At 51.3% G+C, this 15907-nt stretch overlaps 6 protein-coding genes across 6 annotated transcripts; 3 read left to right on the forward strand and 3 right to left on the reverse strand.

Annotated features, from left to right (window-relative positions):
* The first annotated feature begins 131 nt into the window (after nt 1-131).
* Nucleotides 132-2116, forward strand: BGZ61DRAFT_440000 (uncharacterized protein). The gene is made up of 3 exons (XM_046244429.1): nt 132-972; nt 1042-1179; nt 1239-2116. The coding sequence occupies exons 1-3, from the start codon at nt 235-237 to the stop codon at nt 1950-1952; spliced, it is 1590 nt and encodes a 529-aa protein (XP_046113195.1). The 5' UTR covers nt 132-234; the 3' UTR covers nt 1953-2116.
* On the reverse strand, nt 2103-4170 carry BGZ61DRAFT_338891 (heterokaryon incompatibility Het-C; the record flags this gene model as incomplete). Its single annotated transcript, XM_046239171.1, has 2 exons — nt 2103-3224; nt 3274-4170. The coding sequence occupies 2 exons, from the start codon at nt 4168-4170 to the stop codon at nt 2103-2105; spliced, it is 2019 nt and encodes a 672-aa protein (XP_046113196.1).
* Nucleotides 4171-4411: 241 nt separating this feature from the next.
* On the reverse strand, nt 4412-6551 carry BGZ61DRAFT_471738 (heterokaryon incompatibility protein-domain-containing protein; the record flags this gene model as incomplete). Its single annotated transcript, XM_046248254.1, has 3 exons — nt 4412-4512; nt 4582-5278; nt 5364-6551. The coding sequence occupies 3 exons, from the start codon at nt 6549-6551 to the stop codon at nt 4412-4414; spliced, it is 1986 nt and encodes a 661-aa protein (XP_046113197.1).
* Nucleotides 6552-7392: 841 nt separating this feature from the next.
* BGZ61DRAFT_338743 (uncharacterized protein) lies at nt 7393-9086 on the reverse strand (the record flags this gene model as incomplete). Its single annotated transcript, XM_046239158.1, has 2 exons — nt 7393-8415; nt 8466-9086. The coding sequence occupies 2 exons, from the start codon at nt 9084-9086 to the stop codon at nt 7393-7395; spliced, it is 1644 nt and encodes a 547-aa protein (XP_046113198.1).
* A 2309-nt stretch (nt 9087-11395) lies between these two features.
* Nucleotides 11396-13409, forward strand: BGZ61DRAFT_471740 (uncharacterized protein; the record flags this gene model as incomplete). The annotated part of the gene is made up of 9 exons (XM_046248255.1): nt 11396-11488; nt 11542-11944; nt 11977-12122; nt 12190-12403; nt 12468-12567; nt 12717-12884; nt 12943-12953; nt 13056-13136; nt 13186-13409. The coding sequence occupies 9 exons, from the start codon at nt 11396-11398 to the stop codon at nt 13407-13409; spliced, it is 1440 nt and encodes a 479-aa protein (XP_046113199.1).
* Nucleotides 13410-13987: 578 nt separating this feature from the next.
* Nucleotides 13988-15541, forward strand: BGZ61DRAFT_440005 (uncharacterized protein). Its single transcript, XM_046244430.1, has 3 exons — nt 13988-14224; nt 14284-14403; nt 14455-15541. The coding sequence occupies exons 1-3, from the start codon at nt 14159-14161 to the stop codon at nt 15481-15483; spliced, it is 1215 nt and encodes a 404-aa protein (XP_046113200.1). The 5' UTR covers nt 13988-14158; the 3' UTR covers nt 15484-15541.
* Nucleotides 15542-15907: the final 366 nt, after the last annotated feature.

The raw sequence follows: 15907 nt of genomic DNA on the forward strand, positions 1-15907 counted from the left end.
CAAGATGGCTATTCCGCTTTGGGTATATGGTACCCTGGATGTCCAAGATGACTGCGGTTACTAATCACGGCGAGCCAGCCGAAAAGGGCTGCCGGTACCCTGGTCGATGAAGGCTGGATCTTGACCCCACCGGCGATAGTTTCCAGATGCCCGATTTACATCATAATCAACGGCTTCCACTACAGGCTGCAGGCGGGCACGCGCCGGGGAGAATTCTGCAGCTGCGTTGAGGAGATGGCCTTCTCCTTTGTCAACTATGATGGCCCGAGGCTCTCTCAGGATCCGAATGTGCGCAAGCTGATTCGGCGACAAGCCATGAGAGATGCGGGGGCAGACCGGAGAATACGGGGCGGCTACGGACAACACAATCTGAGGCAGTGTCCAGCATCATCGGAAAGTGGCACTGATGATGTGAATTTGTCACTACTCGGAGAGACTCTGCCAGATGAGTCGGTGTATCGCCGCAATCAGCCGTCATCAGACATCGTGGCATCGGACCGAGGGACAAGAGCACTACAGAGAGCGTCGCAACGATCCACCGTCTCTCGACATCGCACACACGCGTTACCAGTCTCAGTCCCATATCTCAACTCCGCTAGCACGGAGAAGTTCGCGCTATTACTGAATCTCACACCGCTGACAGGGCTGCGACTCGGCATTGCCAAGTTCTCATACCTCAAGTCCGAGGCAGTCTACTCTGGGAATCTCCCCTCCGCGTCGAATTTGGCAAGTCGCAAACTGGCACATTTTATCATGAGCCGATATGAACAAGTGCCGATACTGAGATATGCCACCGACTGTGTTCTTGCGAAGCTCCACCAGATATTGCAGCCCCCAGATGGCCTGGGGAATGAGAGAGTCTTGCTGCACTACACCCGGGCGTTGAGGGCCGTTCAAGCGGCCCTGGATGATGAGAAACAAAGAATGACTGCAGAGACGTTGTGTGCTACAGAATTATTGGGCGTTTTCGAGGTATTTGCCTGCCTTTAGTGGTACCCTGAACTCCTGAAAATTGTAACAACTAATCGGTTCTGAATTTAGTTGCTTAATGAAAATACGAAATCCCACTCCTGGATACACCATGCCGGCGGAGCTGCCCAACTTATACAAATACGAGGCGCCCATAGCTTCCAGACCGAGTTTGAAATGGCACTCTTCATGGCTCATATTGGGCCAACAGTAAGCGTCACCAAAACCCCTCTACATCCTCGTCGGGAGCTAATCGTCTCTCGTCCCAGGTAATGAACGCTTTTCTGAGCAATAAACCATGCTTCCTGGCAGACGAAGGATGGGATCGAGTCATGCGATCTGTGATTTACAACGATGACTCCTCCTACAAACAGAAGGGTCTTATCCTCGCGCTGTGGAGCCATCTCGTCAACGCGCCAAAGAAGTTCAAGGACGTGACAGACGCCATCTCCTCGCCTACTCCACCGCCGCAGGATGTGATCGACGGAATTATAGCGCACATACTAGAAGACCGAGAAAGTCTGCTCTTCTGGCTGGAAATTGAACGCACGCTTCCAGACTTGGTGGATGGAGACCATGAGAGGGACAAATATGGCATCATATTCCCGCGCCTGACGCTCGAGAAGGGCATAGCTAGCCCTAAGCACGTTGCTCAGCTTGCACTACGGGGAACATATGTTTTGTGTCGGATCCTCAAGTCCCGGCTTTTAGTCGCCATGGCGCCACATCGGTTTCGGTCTTTAGAGACTGAATGCCAACACCTGGCAGCTAGGATCACGACATTGGGGCAATCCATGGTCGAGAACAACGACAATGGGCTCCTTGAGACCTTTTTTGTTTCGCAGAGTACTTGGATTGCTAAAGGTGTAGTGGAAACGAAAGACCTATGGAGCCAGGGACTTCAAGATTGCAGGGACGGCATGATTGAGAAGTGGAAATTTGAGGCTTGGTGTACGGCTATTGGAAGAACTCCCATAGAGTGAACATGTGTGAGGGAGGGAAAGAGTCAGGGTCACACTCACCGAGTGATCGGGGAAGACGATCGGAATATTAGGCTCATGAGCGAGAAGTGAGGTCTATTCTATTTCGGTAATTAGATACAAGTGCACACACGCCTTGATGCGTCCAAACCATCACTTCACAAATGACCACACTTTAGAGACCAAGGCAAGCATCCAGCCCAAGAGGACACGAAATGTAGCCATCGTCAGCCACACGGTATACGCAACGGCGCCATAGATGCCACTGCCGAGGAGTTTTGCCGCGGCCGCTGGATCCCTGATGCCCCTCCTCGCAGCGCCCAGCGCCCACTTGGCATCTTTCTCGGCCTCGGCGACGGCCCAGGTCAGCGGCGACGGCTTCTTAGGCGGCTGCCGGACCTTGGGCCTGGACCCGGGGAACACGGCGGCGCCCTTCTTCTTGCCGGCGAGGTCCTTGAGCGTGAGCGTGTGGTCCTCGTGCGCCCGCGCCCGCACGCTGTCCCGGGTCAGCTTGCCGCGGATCTTGGCCTGTTCCTCGGCCGAGTTGTGCTCCCACCACCCGCGCACCGCCTCGAACATGTACTTCTGTACGGGCGTCTTGCTGCGGCCGGGAAACGCCGGGTGGTGGAGGATGGACAGGATCTCGTCGATGGTCTCCTCCTCGTCTCGGAAGCTGTCGTCGTAGCAGCGGACGACCTGCTGCGTCGTCCAGTTGGTCGTGACTGTGGCGACGAGGCCGGCGGGCTGGTTGAGGACGTTGTTGAAGTGATCCTTGGACAGATCCGAGTGGCTCGGGTCGGACCCGTCGCCGTCGAGGTAGACCTCTGCTGAGGTGGACTTGGCCGCTTCTGCGTCGACTCGATCCTTGGCCGCCCTCAGCGCGTTGCGCAGCTGCTGGATGGACGCCTCGATCATCAACGAGAGGTATTTGAACACGAGCTCATCGGCGTACTTTCCCAACTGCGTGCTCGACTCTTGATTCAGCGGCTCCGTGTCTTCCCGCGCGGTGCTCTCCTGGAGCCACTTCTTCAGTCTGTCGTGGAGAAAGAAGATGGGCTCGATGGACTGCCAGAGAATATTGGCGTCGACGCTGGTCTCGACACTCTGGCCTTGCTCCTTGGCTTCTTCCGCCTTCTTGAACAAGACCCCTGCAGCTTCCAGCTGCTTGAGCAGCGGGTCGTTGATTGTTGTCGAGGCCAACGAGGACAAGCCCTGGATGGCGGCCTTGAGGAGTTCGTAAAGCTGGTCGAATGCCATGGCTCCAACGTTGAGATCCTCGTCCGGATTAGCTGAATGCTCTTGACGATGATCAGTATGTACTCACCGTTTCCAAATTCTCAAGCGAGCCCTTGCATTGCAGCACCGCCATGTCATCCGCCTCACCAAGGAGGCTGTGGAAGATGTCCAGCATCCCAAACGTCCCAGTCACCACGGGCGGCACCATCTTGCCGCTCCATCCCGGCGTCTTCACCCTGCATGCGGCGCCGACGAAGGGAAAGACGTCGTCCTCTCCCAGCTCCCGCAGACAGAGCTCGGTGAAGTTGCTGTGCGCAGAGAAATCCTCGAGCGTGTGCAGAGCAGCGCCCAGGTGGATGAAGGCTTCTTTTCTGGCGGCCGGGTCATTCTTGCGCCCTTGTCGCCCGAGCCTGATGGATTCGCGCAGCTGTCCTCGAACGTAATCGGCAGCCGTGTCCCAGCCGTTGCCAGAATTCGCGATATAATTCTTCATGCCCGTGTTGGGGTCAAACTCGAGCTCCCTCGGATCCAGCGGGCCCCTCAACCGCTTATCGACATCTTTTGCATTATCCGCATAGCCCTTGGGGTTGTCGATGTGCTCGACGTGCGTGTAGCATCCGAGTCTTTCCCTCGTGACCTCAAACTCGTCGGTAGCGAAGCCAAACTCCATGAAGCCCAAGACACTCACGATGGCACGCAGGGCCGGCTCGGGGAGGTTTTCGAGACATGTCGTGTCGATGACCTGTGAAAAGTCGCGAAGCCAGTTGCCAAAGTAGATCTGGCGACGTTCGAGCAACGTGAACCGATAGTGCGTGATGAAGCTGGCTGGGAGGTATCGAAGCACCTCGACGATGTCGCCGTGGCGCCATACAAAGCCGTTGAAGTCGCTTGTACCTGCTACTTCGCCAGCACCAAAGGCAGATGCCTTGCCGACGAAGAGAAGGCTGACTAGCAGTACTAACAGGAGGGTTGATGTCGCTGTCATTTTCGAACTTCTGCCGCCAAGCTCTGCAATGTCATGATGTCATTGGCCTCGAGGTGCAGTTGACCTAGTCTACTTAGGCACCTATCCGAGACACTGGAGTCCCTCACTTTTGTGCATATCGCTGTATCCAAAAGTATCTCATACATGAGGCATCACCATCCTATATAAAGATTTGAAGTTCGCCTGGCGTTTATAATTTTTGTCTTCATCGCGGAAGAAATAGGAGCACAATTTTGTAATACTATACAAGTGTGAACTCTACTACCTCGAAGCGAGCGAAATCCTGGTCATTTAACCACATATATGTCACCGCATATCCTATGCGACGGAACCTGTTGTCCCCTACTTTATCAAGCAGTAGAATGAATGGAATATTGGGCGGTCCAGTCGAAACCAGAAGCCAGCACTCACGCGACTCAAGCTGGTTGGAGTCCATGACCGCTTCCGTTTCAGCGAGTCTAGTCGAATGAGGATGATAATAATCACCACCCTGTTCAAACTTGACCGTTCCTGAATGACCGCTATTGCCAGCAGTGGGGGCCTCGTACCACAACTGTATTAGAGGCGCGCGAATGCGTAGCTCGCCTTGCGCCTCTGTCGCCATCAGATCATCGCGGCCACGGCTAACGTTGACACCCAGGATTTCAAAGTCCCGCCAGCGCTGTGGATCTATGCGTGGGGATTTAGAATAAAACTGAACCGGTCCTCTGACGCTCGCCCAGCTCCAGCTCGGGAAACACGGGGTGGTGGGCTTCGACAAGCGATGGAAATCGAGGCTTCTCTTCACTCGAGTTTCACACTGCTTTTTGTTTCTCGCGCCCCAGAACAAGCCGCGGTGCAGGTCTTCCTCCCACAGGCCTGCAACGTATGTGCTTTTACCGGTGCTGGTGTGGTCTCTGCCGGTCAAAGTACGGAAGCGGATTGCAGCTCCTGCGATGGCGGGCAAAATGTCCGCGTCGACCGTGAGGTTTCGACTGCTGAACTCTTCTACCAGCTCATACCAAGCCTCGAATTTAGGGCTGATAGTGCCGGTGTTATAGTTCCGACGCAGGACGATGAATGAATTTGTGAGGTCGTCGGCTACGTCGCCCCTGTTGGTGCTCCTGCTCTGTACAATTCTCACGCATTAGCAATGCTGCAAGGACGTCCTCTTCTTGGGAAGATGCAATCTTGGGTTGTGTAAGCTGACTCACCCTGACCATTCCGTTTTGTTCAAATATGAGACCCTCCTGGCACTCCCACACCAACTGCTCGTTGCTGAAGTGCAGCAAGGCCGGCGATAGCAGACGTTCTTGCATGCACCAACCCCTCGTATCAAGCGCACTCCGGTCCAAGACGTCGACAGCCATTAACTCTTCCTGGCATACCGAAAAGCCGCGACTTATCTTTGCGTACCCGCGCTGTCGATCCCCGAGAAATCCTTTGGTGCTCTTGTCAGAATCAAGGGCTGAAACAGTAACCAGAGCCTGGCTATAGAACGATGCCATCTTGCTCGCTTCGGCTTGCCAGTCGAGAGTCGAGTCCTGAATAATGCATAGAGCATCGATCCATATGTATCGTAGTCCGAGCTGGCGGGTGACGCTGATGGCATCCAGAAAGTTTTGAGGGAGCTGGCTCATGGGAAGCGCTTGTTGGTATTTCTGGAGCACCGCTTCCGTCAGCTTGCAGGGAATGTTTCCCCCCCAGCAGTGACTGAGTGCAACATAGGAGTCGGATTGTCCGGCTGTTTGAGTGTAGAGCCTTGGAACCTCTTGATAAAGCGGAGGCTCGCCAACGTAAATAACTCGTGTAGGCAGAGAATTATGCGTTTGTCTTGAACAGTTCTTGTGGCTGTCGGCGCAGTTTTTTAGCCAGTAGCGCGCGGTATCAAACGCATCTTGGGAGTTTGAACTTCTGGGGATAGCGCGGTAGAAGCGGTCTGGTTTCCCTACTTCAATTCCATTGGCATCGAATACACACTCTTTGACGGGGTCGTAGGGCCGATGTTGGACGATATTAAATACGTGAGGCTCCCAACGACCGAAATACCACCAGAGGGATTTCCGTTTCTCAAAAGTAGCCAGGAACTTGCATGGCCGGGTTCTAAAAAACAAGTGTAGGCTTAGATGGCCATCTCCATTGGCGCCCTTAGACCCAAAGTCGTCGGCGAGGATACGACAAAGCGCACAGCCAGTCCCGGCGCTTGCGACAAGCTCGTCAAATGTGTCGTGGTGCCGAAAGAACGGGCGGTACTCAGACAGTTCCTCCCAGCGCTGTGAAAGCACAACTGGTGGGACAGTCTCTGTACTTTTTTGGTAGTCCGCCTGCGGTGCGTCTATGGCAAATTCGGTGCAGATATTGCAGAGAGGGTCACTGTCGTTCAAGGCTAGGGAAACGGCCATTCTCTGGAAAATGGTTCCAGTAAATGGTGTTGGTTCAATAATGGGAGAATAATCGCGCAAAGCAGCAAGGTATCTGGAACAAAGCACCGTATAATAGCACGTGATACGAGTCTTGTGGATGGTAAGCACACGAATGCCGTCAAACTGATGCCGTTTTCTTACTGACAATCGTTTGAAGCCTCCACTACACGCATGCACATCTCAAATTCCAGAAGCATCGGAGAGTCAAGAGGCTCACAACCATGGGATGAATTCGCGGGTAATTCTAAACCTATTAACTCCCGATCAAGCTATTGTTTTACATACGCGAGCCTTACCCGAACCAACACAACAAGACAAACCCTCCCGTCAACCAGCGACATCACACCGCAACGTACCACATCTCTAAGGCGCGTGTTAACGACAGAATGGCTTCAAACACCCCGGTGCCGTTTGACTTATCTCTTTCTCACGAGCTCCTGAGTGAGATTGCTTCCTTGTGGCCCAAATACGCTCGCCTCTATTGCTACGCCTCATGCGTTCCACAGTCTCCGCGTTCGGGCTCACGGCCATGAGCCAGAGCACTTCATGCGCATTTCCGACGAGCACATAAGGCCGTTCGTTAAAGAGATCACATACGACATGTGGCTAAGGGGGGTCCAATTCAAGCACTCATTCTCGAAAGGAATTTGAGCCCGGTGTTTTAATTCTAGACCTATGGAGTAAACTCCCACGTTTGTACATATCTATTTTAGTACAACAATGTATCTACATGTTTACACTAATTTTTAACACCTTACTATGCTGTAAGAGCTCCATCAACATTCATCTGCCTCGTTCCTCGTTCTATTCCCAATACCCTTCAAAGCTTCTTAGAAACCTTCAAAATCTTCTTCGCAGCATGCACGGCAGCCACCATGATGGAAGCCTGCGTGTTGCCAGTGGGAACCTCGGGATGCATGCTGCCATCGACGATAAACAAGTTCTTGGTGCCCCAGACACGGGCGTCAGGGCCAACCACACTCTTGCCGTTGTTTTTGGCACCCATGTTCGCCGAGCTAAGATGATGATTGCCACTGTAGAAAACCTCCAGAAGCGAGTCGGAAGTCATGTTCTCGGGAACAGTGAGAACGCTGCCGGACTTCCTAGTGTAGCTCAGAATTTCGTCGAGGAAGGTCTTGACAGCCTCTCGGTCGCCGACAGTGTTGAGAAGGGGCGTCTTGGTGATGCTGGTCCTGCCTTCAGAGGTAATCTCGAGGGTACCAACAGAGGTCAGGCCGTGAGTGAGATACACCTTGGCCTCGACAGTGTTGTTGGATCCAGCAGGAGCGTTGACAGTGCCTTGAATGTAACGGGTGACGCCGTCACTGCACTCAATGGCCTTCCAGAAGTTGAGACGCTGTCCAGACTGAGCAAGGAGGCCGCCTCCCTGAGCGAACAAGTCGACATTTTCCTGGCTAGGTTCCAACCATGCAGCTCTTGGTAGAGTCTCGATAGGTTCCTTGGTCTGGAATGGGACGACAATGATGGGGTGGTCCTTGAGGAACTGTCCAACGGGGAGGTTAATCCATTGGGACTTGGGAGGAAGGGTGATGTTTGTGGAGCCGGACTGGACAATCTTGAGCTGCGCCGTGGGTCCGATACCAGAGTTGAAGAGAACTCGGGGAGTTGAGTGGGTGCCGGCAGAGAGCACCACAGACCCGCCCTTCTTCAGCTTGATGATCTCCCGGGAACCGTCATCATGCTGAACCTCAACGCCAGTAACGATCGGGCCGTTGCGGACGGCGCGGAGGACCATGGCGTTGAGCTGAAGGTTGAAGTTGGGAAGAGCTTCCGCATCAGGGAGGATCTCGCGAACTGGACCACCTCGTAGTCCATTGCTGATCTATATCCTGTCAGTCCTGCCCCCCTGAACTTCGTATGATGAAAATTTACCAGCCATGGAGGGTGAGTGTAGACTGTGTCCTTGGACTCAACATCGTTGAGGGCATCCACCTCATTCCAGCCGTTGCTCGACAAGAACTCAGACATGACCTCGTAGGCAGTGTCATCGTATCGCTTGCCATCAGAAGAGGCAAGGATGGTGCCAGGCAGACGCTCGTAGAGAGTTTCAGCGGCATCGGACAAGCCATCCTCCCACCGCCAACCCTTCGGCCAACCTTCGAAATCAGCGGCGCGGGGCTTAACATACATCATGGCATTCAGCATGGTTGACCCACCAAGCAGACAGCCTCCAGATGCGCCAATATCCCGGCACCACTGGGTAGTGGGTGAGGTATCGGTGAAGTAAGCCATACCGGGGACGTCGTACATGGTGATGGTGCTGTTCCACGGCATGAGGTCCCCACGGTTGCCCGTGCTGTAGAACGAACGACCACCTCGCTCGACGAGAAGCACACTGTGGCCGGCTTGAGCGAAGCGCTCAGCAACAACCAAGCCTGAAGCACCCGCGCCGGCAATGATGTAGTCGTAGCTGGTCTTCCGAGTCGAAGTCTCTCCAGCGAGAGCCGTGGAAGCCAAGCCCAAAAGGGCTGAGCTGACAGCTGTAAACTTCATTTTGCCGTCAATGTAAAGACAAGGAATGTGTAAGGCAAGTCCCGATAAAGACACAAGAGTAGCTTGCATGAAAAATCAGAGGCATGGAGCACGAGTATAAGTAATGAAGATTAGATGAGATTGATAAAACGTCATGACCCACCTCGGGGATCAATTGAGCGCCACTCCCGAACGGTGTGGGTTATCAGATGGAGATTCCCAGGGTTTATTCAACGCCGTTCATGCCGATCTCTCAGAATTCCACTTTTACGACCAGGGATAATTAAGCATAAAAATGCCTCAAATGCCTCATTATGTATAGGAAACGGTTCCAACTTCTTCTTCTTTCCCTTTCCACTTCTAAGTCAGAGACTCCGGCTCCTTGGAGCTGCTCAGTATGTTTATGTGCAGTTCTTAAAATGCAACTTCTTAAACGCAAGGGCGATGGCAATCGCATCTCCCTAGAACCGTTGTGCCGGGCCAAGAAAAATATTACATGAACGGACCCTCTACTCGGGAAACCCCCACTGCCGATCCAACTCAAGAGCGGATTCATTCTCGGCGGAAAGTCTCTTTTAGGGGTCGATGTTACATAGGTCTGTGGATACACCCGAACATCGGATGGCTCGCCGAACCGGACAAAATATTTCCAGGTCTATCAACGTGTCTGCTGCTGTTCAGTCTTACTTTATTTATCGACTTCAAGCTCGCACCGCCACTTTGAAGGTAAACTGTTTATTAGTGTTGTTCTACGACCTTCCCTTGAAGTCCGAGGGCGGCCTTGGCGTGCTGGGGATTGGGTCTTATATTAGGGCTGTCTTCTCCATCCGCCAGGTCTTCAGTCGGTCTATCGAGCTTCTTCCAAAGAGAGGATAGCAATGCAATTGCCCTCCACTATCGGAAGTTCGTGTATTCCTTCTTCGCATATATCTTCGGCATCGTTATTCCACTGTCCAGAAGCGCCTCAGGGAATAACTAAGCTCAAAAGCCGCCTGGAACGAGTCCCGCAACAATTCGAAATAAACATGCTGTCATATTGATGGCGATTGCCCACTATTTTGAAGTATGAGTGTTCGCCCCAGAGGAACGATGTCACTTCCGCTTGTGATGTGCCTCTAAATGCAGTTTATCGATGGTTTTGCCATCCCATTTCAGTCTCTGCTTTGTGTCTTATGCGATGTCATCAATCGCCTTGGCGAACCGGGTCAAGCACCTTGGGTTCCAAGCTCGGAGATGAACGGTTTCAGGGGACCCTGTCTAGCGTACCTAGAGCTGACAAGCCCTTTTCCTGTTGCCAAGACATTCACAGAGTCTGCGATGGGGGGCAGCTCTGTCAGCTTTTATCGTCGCTGGTAGCAGAAGGAAGTCGTTAGATCATAACAATCTCCGAGACTGCAATAAATCCTTCATTAAGACTATAGCAGACAGGCATATCGTATAAAGGCTGCCTCGACGCCAGTCCGGTATTCAGGTGCATATTTTCTCCAGCAAAATTAGTTATGATTGCACATCATATGATTTAATTTCTTATTTTTTCTCGCCTGCCTTCCTGTCGCATGATCTTACCTTAGATCCGTATCATCTAGCTCGAGGTCAAGTGGTAACCGCAGTCGACCACAAGGAAGGCCCAAAACTGAGGTTAAAGGTTACCAACTACTCAATCTACTAGCTGAGCAGACGTTGTATGAGAGCTGATGGCGGGTGATATGGAAATGAGTCGATGTTGAGCCGAATAGCAAAGAGCACATAAAAGCGGACATCTGCTAAGAATTTATTCAAGACTTGTAATGTAATCCGTGACGAAAGCTGCCCCTTTGCCTTTTCGTATCTAAGATTGTGTGCAGACTCACCGAGGCCGATAAAACTTTGTAAAAAATGATGAAGAAAGCTGGTATTTCAGTGCATGGATGGACATTCAAGGATCAATCTTCTAAGCCCTCGACAATGATTAGGTTTTCAAAGATCCTTTAGTCAGTGTTTTCTAACGAATGAAGCCGTCATTCACTTTCTTTGAAATAGTGATCTTGTCTCTAGTTCCATACTCTGATTCTCGGTTTCGCTTTGGGGCGCCTGTACTCTGCAGTGATGGACAATGCTATATGAATATAAATCAGACATCAGTTTCTCGCCCTACACCACCTGCCCATTCTCATCCCACGGCTGTCGCCAAACACGCCCTCGCATTCCGCTTCAGACCACGAACCTTTTGTCTAATATTGGAACACTGAACTGACCTATGGGCCGGAAATACCGAATATTAACTCTGTGCTGCCTACCATCCGCACATTGCCTACTATCTGCTCATCGCCCACGTCAACACAACCACCACCATGTCCAACTCCGAACTTTCAGTGGGATCCCCCCGGGCTTACTTGTCATTTGAAGTCTCTGGAGCCCGGTATCTTGTGGATCGTTGGTGGTTGGTAAGATTATCGCAATACCTTCATGTTTCCATTGAACTGACCTGAAGAACTAGGGTGTGGCTCTGCCGATTAGTCGAGACTTTGCCTTGGCGACGGTATTTTGCTTCCCCCGACAAACCGGATTCCAAGTAACGAAAGAATGGATACATCAGATGGTACAACGGTATAACACCCAATATTACGTCTTCAATCAAAGCTTCCTCTACTATGTGGTCTTCAAGGTAGTCCCTGGATTTGACCAACATAACGTACAAATCACGCCGGATGCTGAAAATTATCTCAAAGCCCTTGGAAACATGGCTTGGTCTATCGACGCGGCTCTACCCGCGTCACTGCTCCCAGGCCCGTACGCCCTTGTAAAGGGCGAGTTGCGACGAGTTTTGAAGCTGGTGAATGATTCCAATGAGACTTGCATGGCTACTCTGAAACCGTTGTCAAAGTATTCATATCCCCTTTGTGTGTCATGGCCTCACTGACTCTCCCCATAGATCATCCGACACATTTGAGGCGGTCCCTATCAAGAGTTCTGACGAGCAGTGTCTCAGTTCCGCCCTTCCGTCTCGAATCAGCACTGTCGCCCATGTGTCGCCCCTTGCCGGTTTCCCCATCATCCAAGACAGCATCCATCTCAAAGGTATAAATACGTCTGTGGGAAACAAGACATTTTACGACACTTATCGACCACGTATTGAGTCAGCAAGGTGCATCCAGGACCTGGTCGACCTTGGCATCGTGATAACTGGCAAAACAAAGATGGGTTCGTTCGGAAACTGGGAGGAGCCCACCGAGCACACCGACTATCACACCCCGTGGAATACCCGTGCCGACATATGTCAATCCCCGGAAGAGGTAGTTCGGGACGTGCTTGTGCAGTTGCAGCGAATTACCGGCTTGACATTGCCATAGGCGCTGATAGTCAGTCGTTGCCCTTAATACTTTATCATATATTTTACCCTAGCTAATATGTTGATATGAACAGCCCGGGGATGCTTAACACAATGTGCCTTATGGTGTGGCTGCTTTGGCCTTCGTCCCAGCAGTGGGGCGGTCTGCGTGGCTGGTGTGGAATCCTGCATCGAGTAAGTACATCTCTTAACACTAATGAATTCCGCTCGAAATGCGGAGAGCTGTTCAACCAGGCGCCATACACAAGCCTCCCGAATGAGCGAGTGGTATGCACTCGCTCTTATTTATGTGTTAAACGGAGCGATTCAAACACCTTTAATAGGTCTATTGGGAAGGAAATATCTAAAGAGGATAGGGATGTTGGGTTTCAACGCATCGACATCTGCATGAAGTGGTTCAACAGCACGATCTTGACAAGAGATAAGTCAAATGCCGTTGCCATCCTCCCGTTAGTGACCATGACCGCAAGATATAGAGTCCAGCCGCCGTAGTAAGGATCTAACCAGTCAATTCTGCGTGGCAAATATTAATTGAGCTTGAGATTCTAGCGGCGGCCACAGTATGGCATCCACGCATTGGCACTTAGACCAATTCTCGGTGCAGCCCCAAGTAAGAATAGACTTGGAGGAGGGGTGAAAGTTCCATGCTAATATATTGATAGTCTACGAAATTCCGTATTTCTCTTCCGTCACAGATCACGACGAAAAACCTCCTTTTGCAGTGGCAGTCATGGGCCTCCCGGGTAGGCTCGAGTCCCAGCTCTTTTGTGTACGTACTGACAAATCATCTAGGCATGGACATGGCAATCATCGATACGACAATAGAGACTCTAGAGGGGCTACAATTGCCAACCGTTCTTAAGACCGGAAAGTTCATGTTCGATTCTGACACAAGGTGTCAGTTGGAAAGAAATCGGGACAACACCGACGAGGTTGACGTGGTATCCACCGCAGTGACAATACCCACGGCTTCTAGACCGCCAAGGCAGGATGCATGTGATAGAGAAATGGTGTAAATTAATAAAACCTTCAATACCAAAATGGCCAAGTGCAAAATCTTGACGCCGTGGCATCATCCGCGTATAGAGTGGAGTTGTTCCTCACCCTGGTGAATCTGTAGGGCAGAATCTAAACTGTTGAACTGGAATACGGCCTAGGCTCTATCCTGTTCTGTACTACGGGAATTAGCGACGGTACTATCCCTTTTGCATGGTGCAATGGGAAAAGCTTCGACCCGTCCAATCTTCCCTGGCGCGCTGCCAAACGCCATGATCCACATCATTGTAAGACCAAATGACTAGCTTGCTTCATGGGCCTATCCCAGCAGAACTCTCAGATACGAGTATTCGATTGAACGTGCCTCGGCAGTGCTCCACTGATTCATCAAGGCTAATAGCTGACGCTTTGGGCAATGTTGGCTGATTTGATCTAAACATAGCCTCTTCCGCCCCGCACTCGCTCTCGCGTTCGGTTTCGCCTTCGCATTGCCATGATCACTAGAGGCCGCCAGGGAGGGCAAGGCACAGCGTAATTAAATATTTGAGGCCCTTGAGACCCAAGCGAGAGCCAGTGATTTGATTTGTATTTTTCTCGTAGAACATGACACCGTGCATTGATGAGGCTCAGCCTTCAATTCAGTACATCTTTCATGCCGTTTGCCCATTTCTTTGACAACCGCTGATGCAGATCCAAAAACTCAAATTCTTTTTCTCCATCTCGCAGCTAATATCCATTACGAAATCAGAGGCTGAGGACTCTTGTCACAATGCCTCGGCTCGGCTATTCCAAGTCACGGACAGGATGTGAATCGTGCAAGCGGCGGCGGGTCAAGGTGAGTCGTAACCATCTTTCCACCTCATCACGTATGATTATTGAACTGATAAAAAATAGTGTGACGAGAATCGACCATGCAATGCATGCTTAAGGCATGGCGTGGAATGCAGTTTGCTTTCAGCCCCGACGCAAGGTCCACGAGTCACTCAGCGACCAAAATCACAGACACTCACAAAAGTATGCCGGATTCTGGACTGACAGCAAGTTTTGATACTAATACAACTTCAGACCGCATCTCGGCGCAGGCAGTCCAAACCAAAACCGGTTATACAAATCACTCCAACCTGGCAGCCAGATCCATTCACCTCCACCCTCCATGAGCCAATCAGTGAGGATCAGAACGAGATAGGCGCACTCTGGACTACAGATTTGCAGCTCATGCATCACTGGACAGCTGTAACCTCTCTTACCCTTCCAAGAGCAAGCGAAGTCAGCCGCATCTGGCAAGTTACGGTAGCTCAGCTCTCCTTCCAGAACGAACCACTCCTACACCAAGTTCTCGCCACTTCAGCATATCATCTAGCATATCTGAACCCCACTGAGCGAGTCGCATACTCTCTTGTGGCTTCAAAACACCAAAACGACGCATCTCAGGCTTTGAGACACGCCATAAAGGATCTTTCCGTCAACAACTGCGACGCCTCATTCGCAGCTGCGTCTTTAGTACTCATTGGATCCTTTGCTTCTCGAGCAGTGCATCACTATGAAGGCCCCGCTCCTAATATTGGGGACATGATTTACATATTCAAGTTGGCAAAGGGCATGAATCAGGTCTTGTATGCATTTCAGAACGTGATTCAAAGTGGATGCCTCGGAGATCTATTCATGCTGGCGGGCAAGCCTCCGAGAAGTGTGTCCATGGAGAGGATTTGTGAGAAGCTGAGCGAGCTGCAAGAATTTCTGAAGACTGAGCACATCGACCAAACAACTGGGGCCATCGTCGATATTGAAGCGCATCAATTTATTGAAGGGATACAGAACGCTGTCCAGACCGCCCAGGTTCCTCAACTCAGAATGACAATGACATGGCCGATCACCATGTCGGACGAGTTCTTATGGTTGTTGGGGGAGAAGGATCCTTCGGCGTTAGTATTGATGGCATATTATTGCCTTTTGGTGCACGAAACCGTGCCATACGCTTGGTACACAGCTGGTTGGGGGGGTAGCGTTGTTAGTGATATCGCGACACAAGTTTCAGGGCCTTGGTTAGAAGCGATACAATGGCCCCTCGAAAGGATATTGAATAGTTCATCTTGAATAGGATAGGTTGTTGCCTAGGGAAACATAGTTAAAGAGACAATGGTCTAAAGATGAACCAATAAGTCAATGGATCTGATGACCAGTTCTTCTGGTGCATTGTTGCTTGGATATCCCACATGCGAACTACTTTTGGATTGATTGTCCGAGTCCCGTTGAACTATCCCAGTTGTCGTCTGTCTTCACTTAGTATAGCTGTTGCTTACGCAGCCAGAAATCTCGGTGACTGAGTAATTCTCCAATCATTGCAGCTTGTCGCCGATCGAAAGATGATCTGACATACGCTCAATATTAGCGTCCCCTTGAATTGAACGTCATACTAATTGTTAAGATCCACTATGATCTGACCCCCAAAACAGGTATAGATCGTACTCCAAGGCTGACTGGCTAACAGGCATGGCCTGTAATTATCATCAAGTATGAT

The sequence above is a fragment of the Ilyonectria robusta genome, assembly GCF_021365365.1.
Source record: "Ilyonectria robusta strain PMI_751 chromosome Unknown BGZ61scaffold_1, whole genome shotgun sequence".
NCBI classification, from domain to species: Eukaryota; Fungi; Ascomycota; class Sordariomycetes; order Hypocreales; family Nectriaceae; genus Ilyonectria; species Ilyonectria robusta.

Excerpts from the sequence above, each read along its gene's own strand:
- BGZ61DRAFT_440005 (XM_046244430.1), top strand. The coding sequence starts at position 14,159 with ATGCCTCGGCTCGGCTATTCCAAGTCACGGACAGGATGTGAATCGTGC. Across the intron at positions 14,225-14,283 it reads GCAAGCGGCGGCGGGTCAAG|TGTGACGAGAATCGACCATG; the intron begins GTGAGTCGTAAC and ends GATAAAAAATAG. Across the intron at positions 14,404-14,454 it reads AATCACAGACACTCACAAAA|ACCGCATCTCGGCGCAGGCA; the intron begins GTATGCCGGATT and ends ATACAACTTCAG.
- BGZ61DRAFT_440000 (XM_046244429.1), top strand. The coding sequence starts at position 235 with ATGGCCTTCTCCTTTGTCAACTATGATGGCCCGAGGCTCTCTCAGGAT. Across the intron at positions 973-1,041 it reads AATTATTGGGCGTTTTCGAG|TTGCTTAATGAAAATACGAA; the intron begins GTATTTGCCTGC and ends TTCTGAATTTAG. Across the intron at positions 1,180-1,238 it reads TGGCTCATATTGGGCCAACA|GTAATGAACGCTTTTCTGAG; the intron begins GTAAGCGTCACC and ends CTCTCGTCCCAG.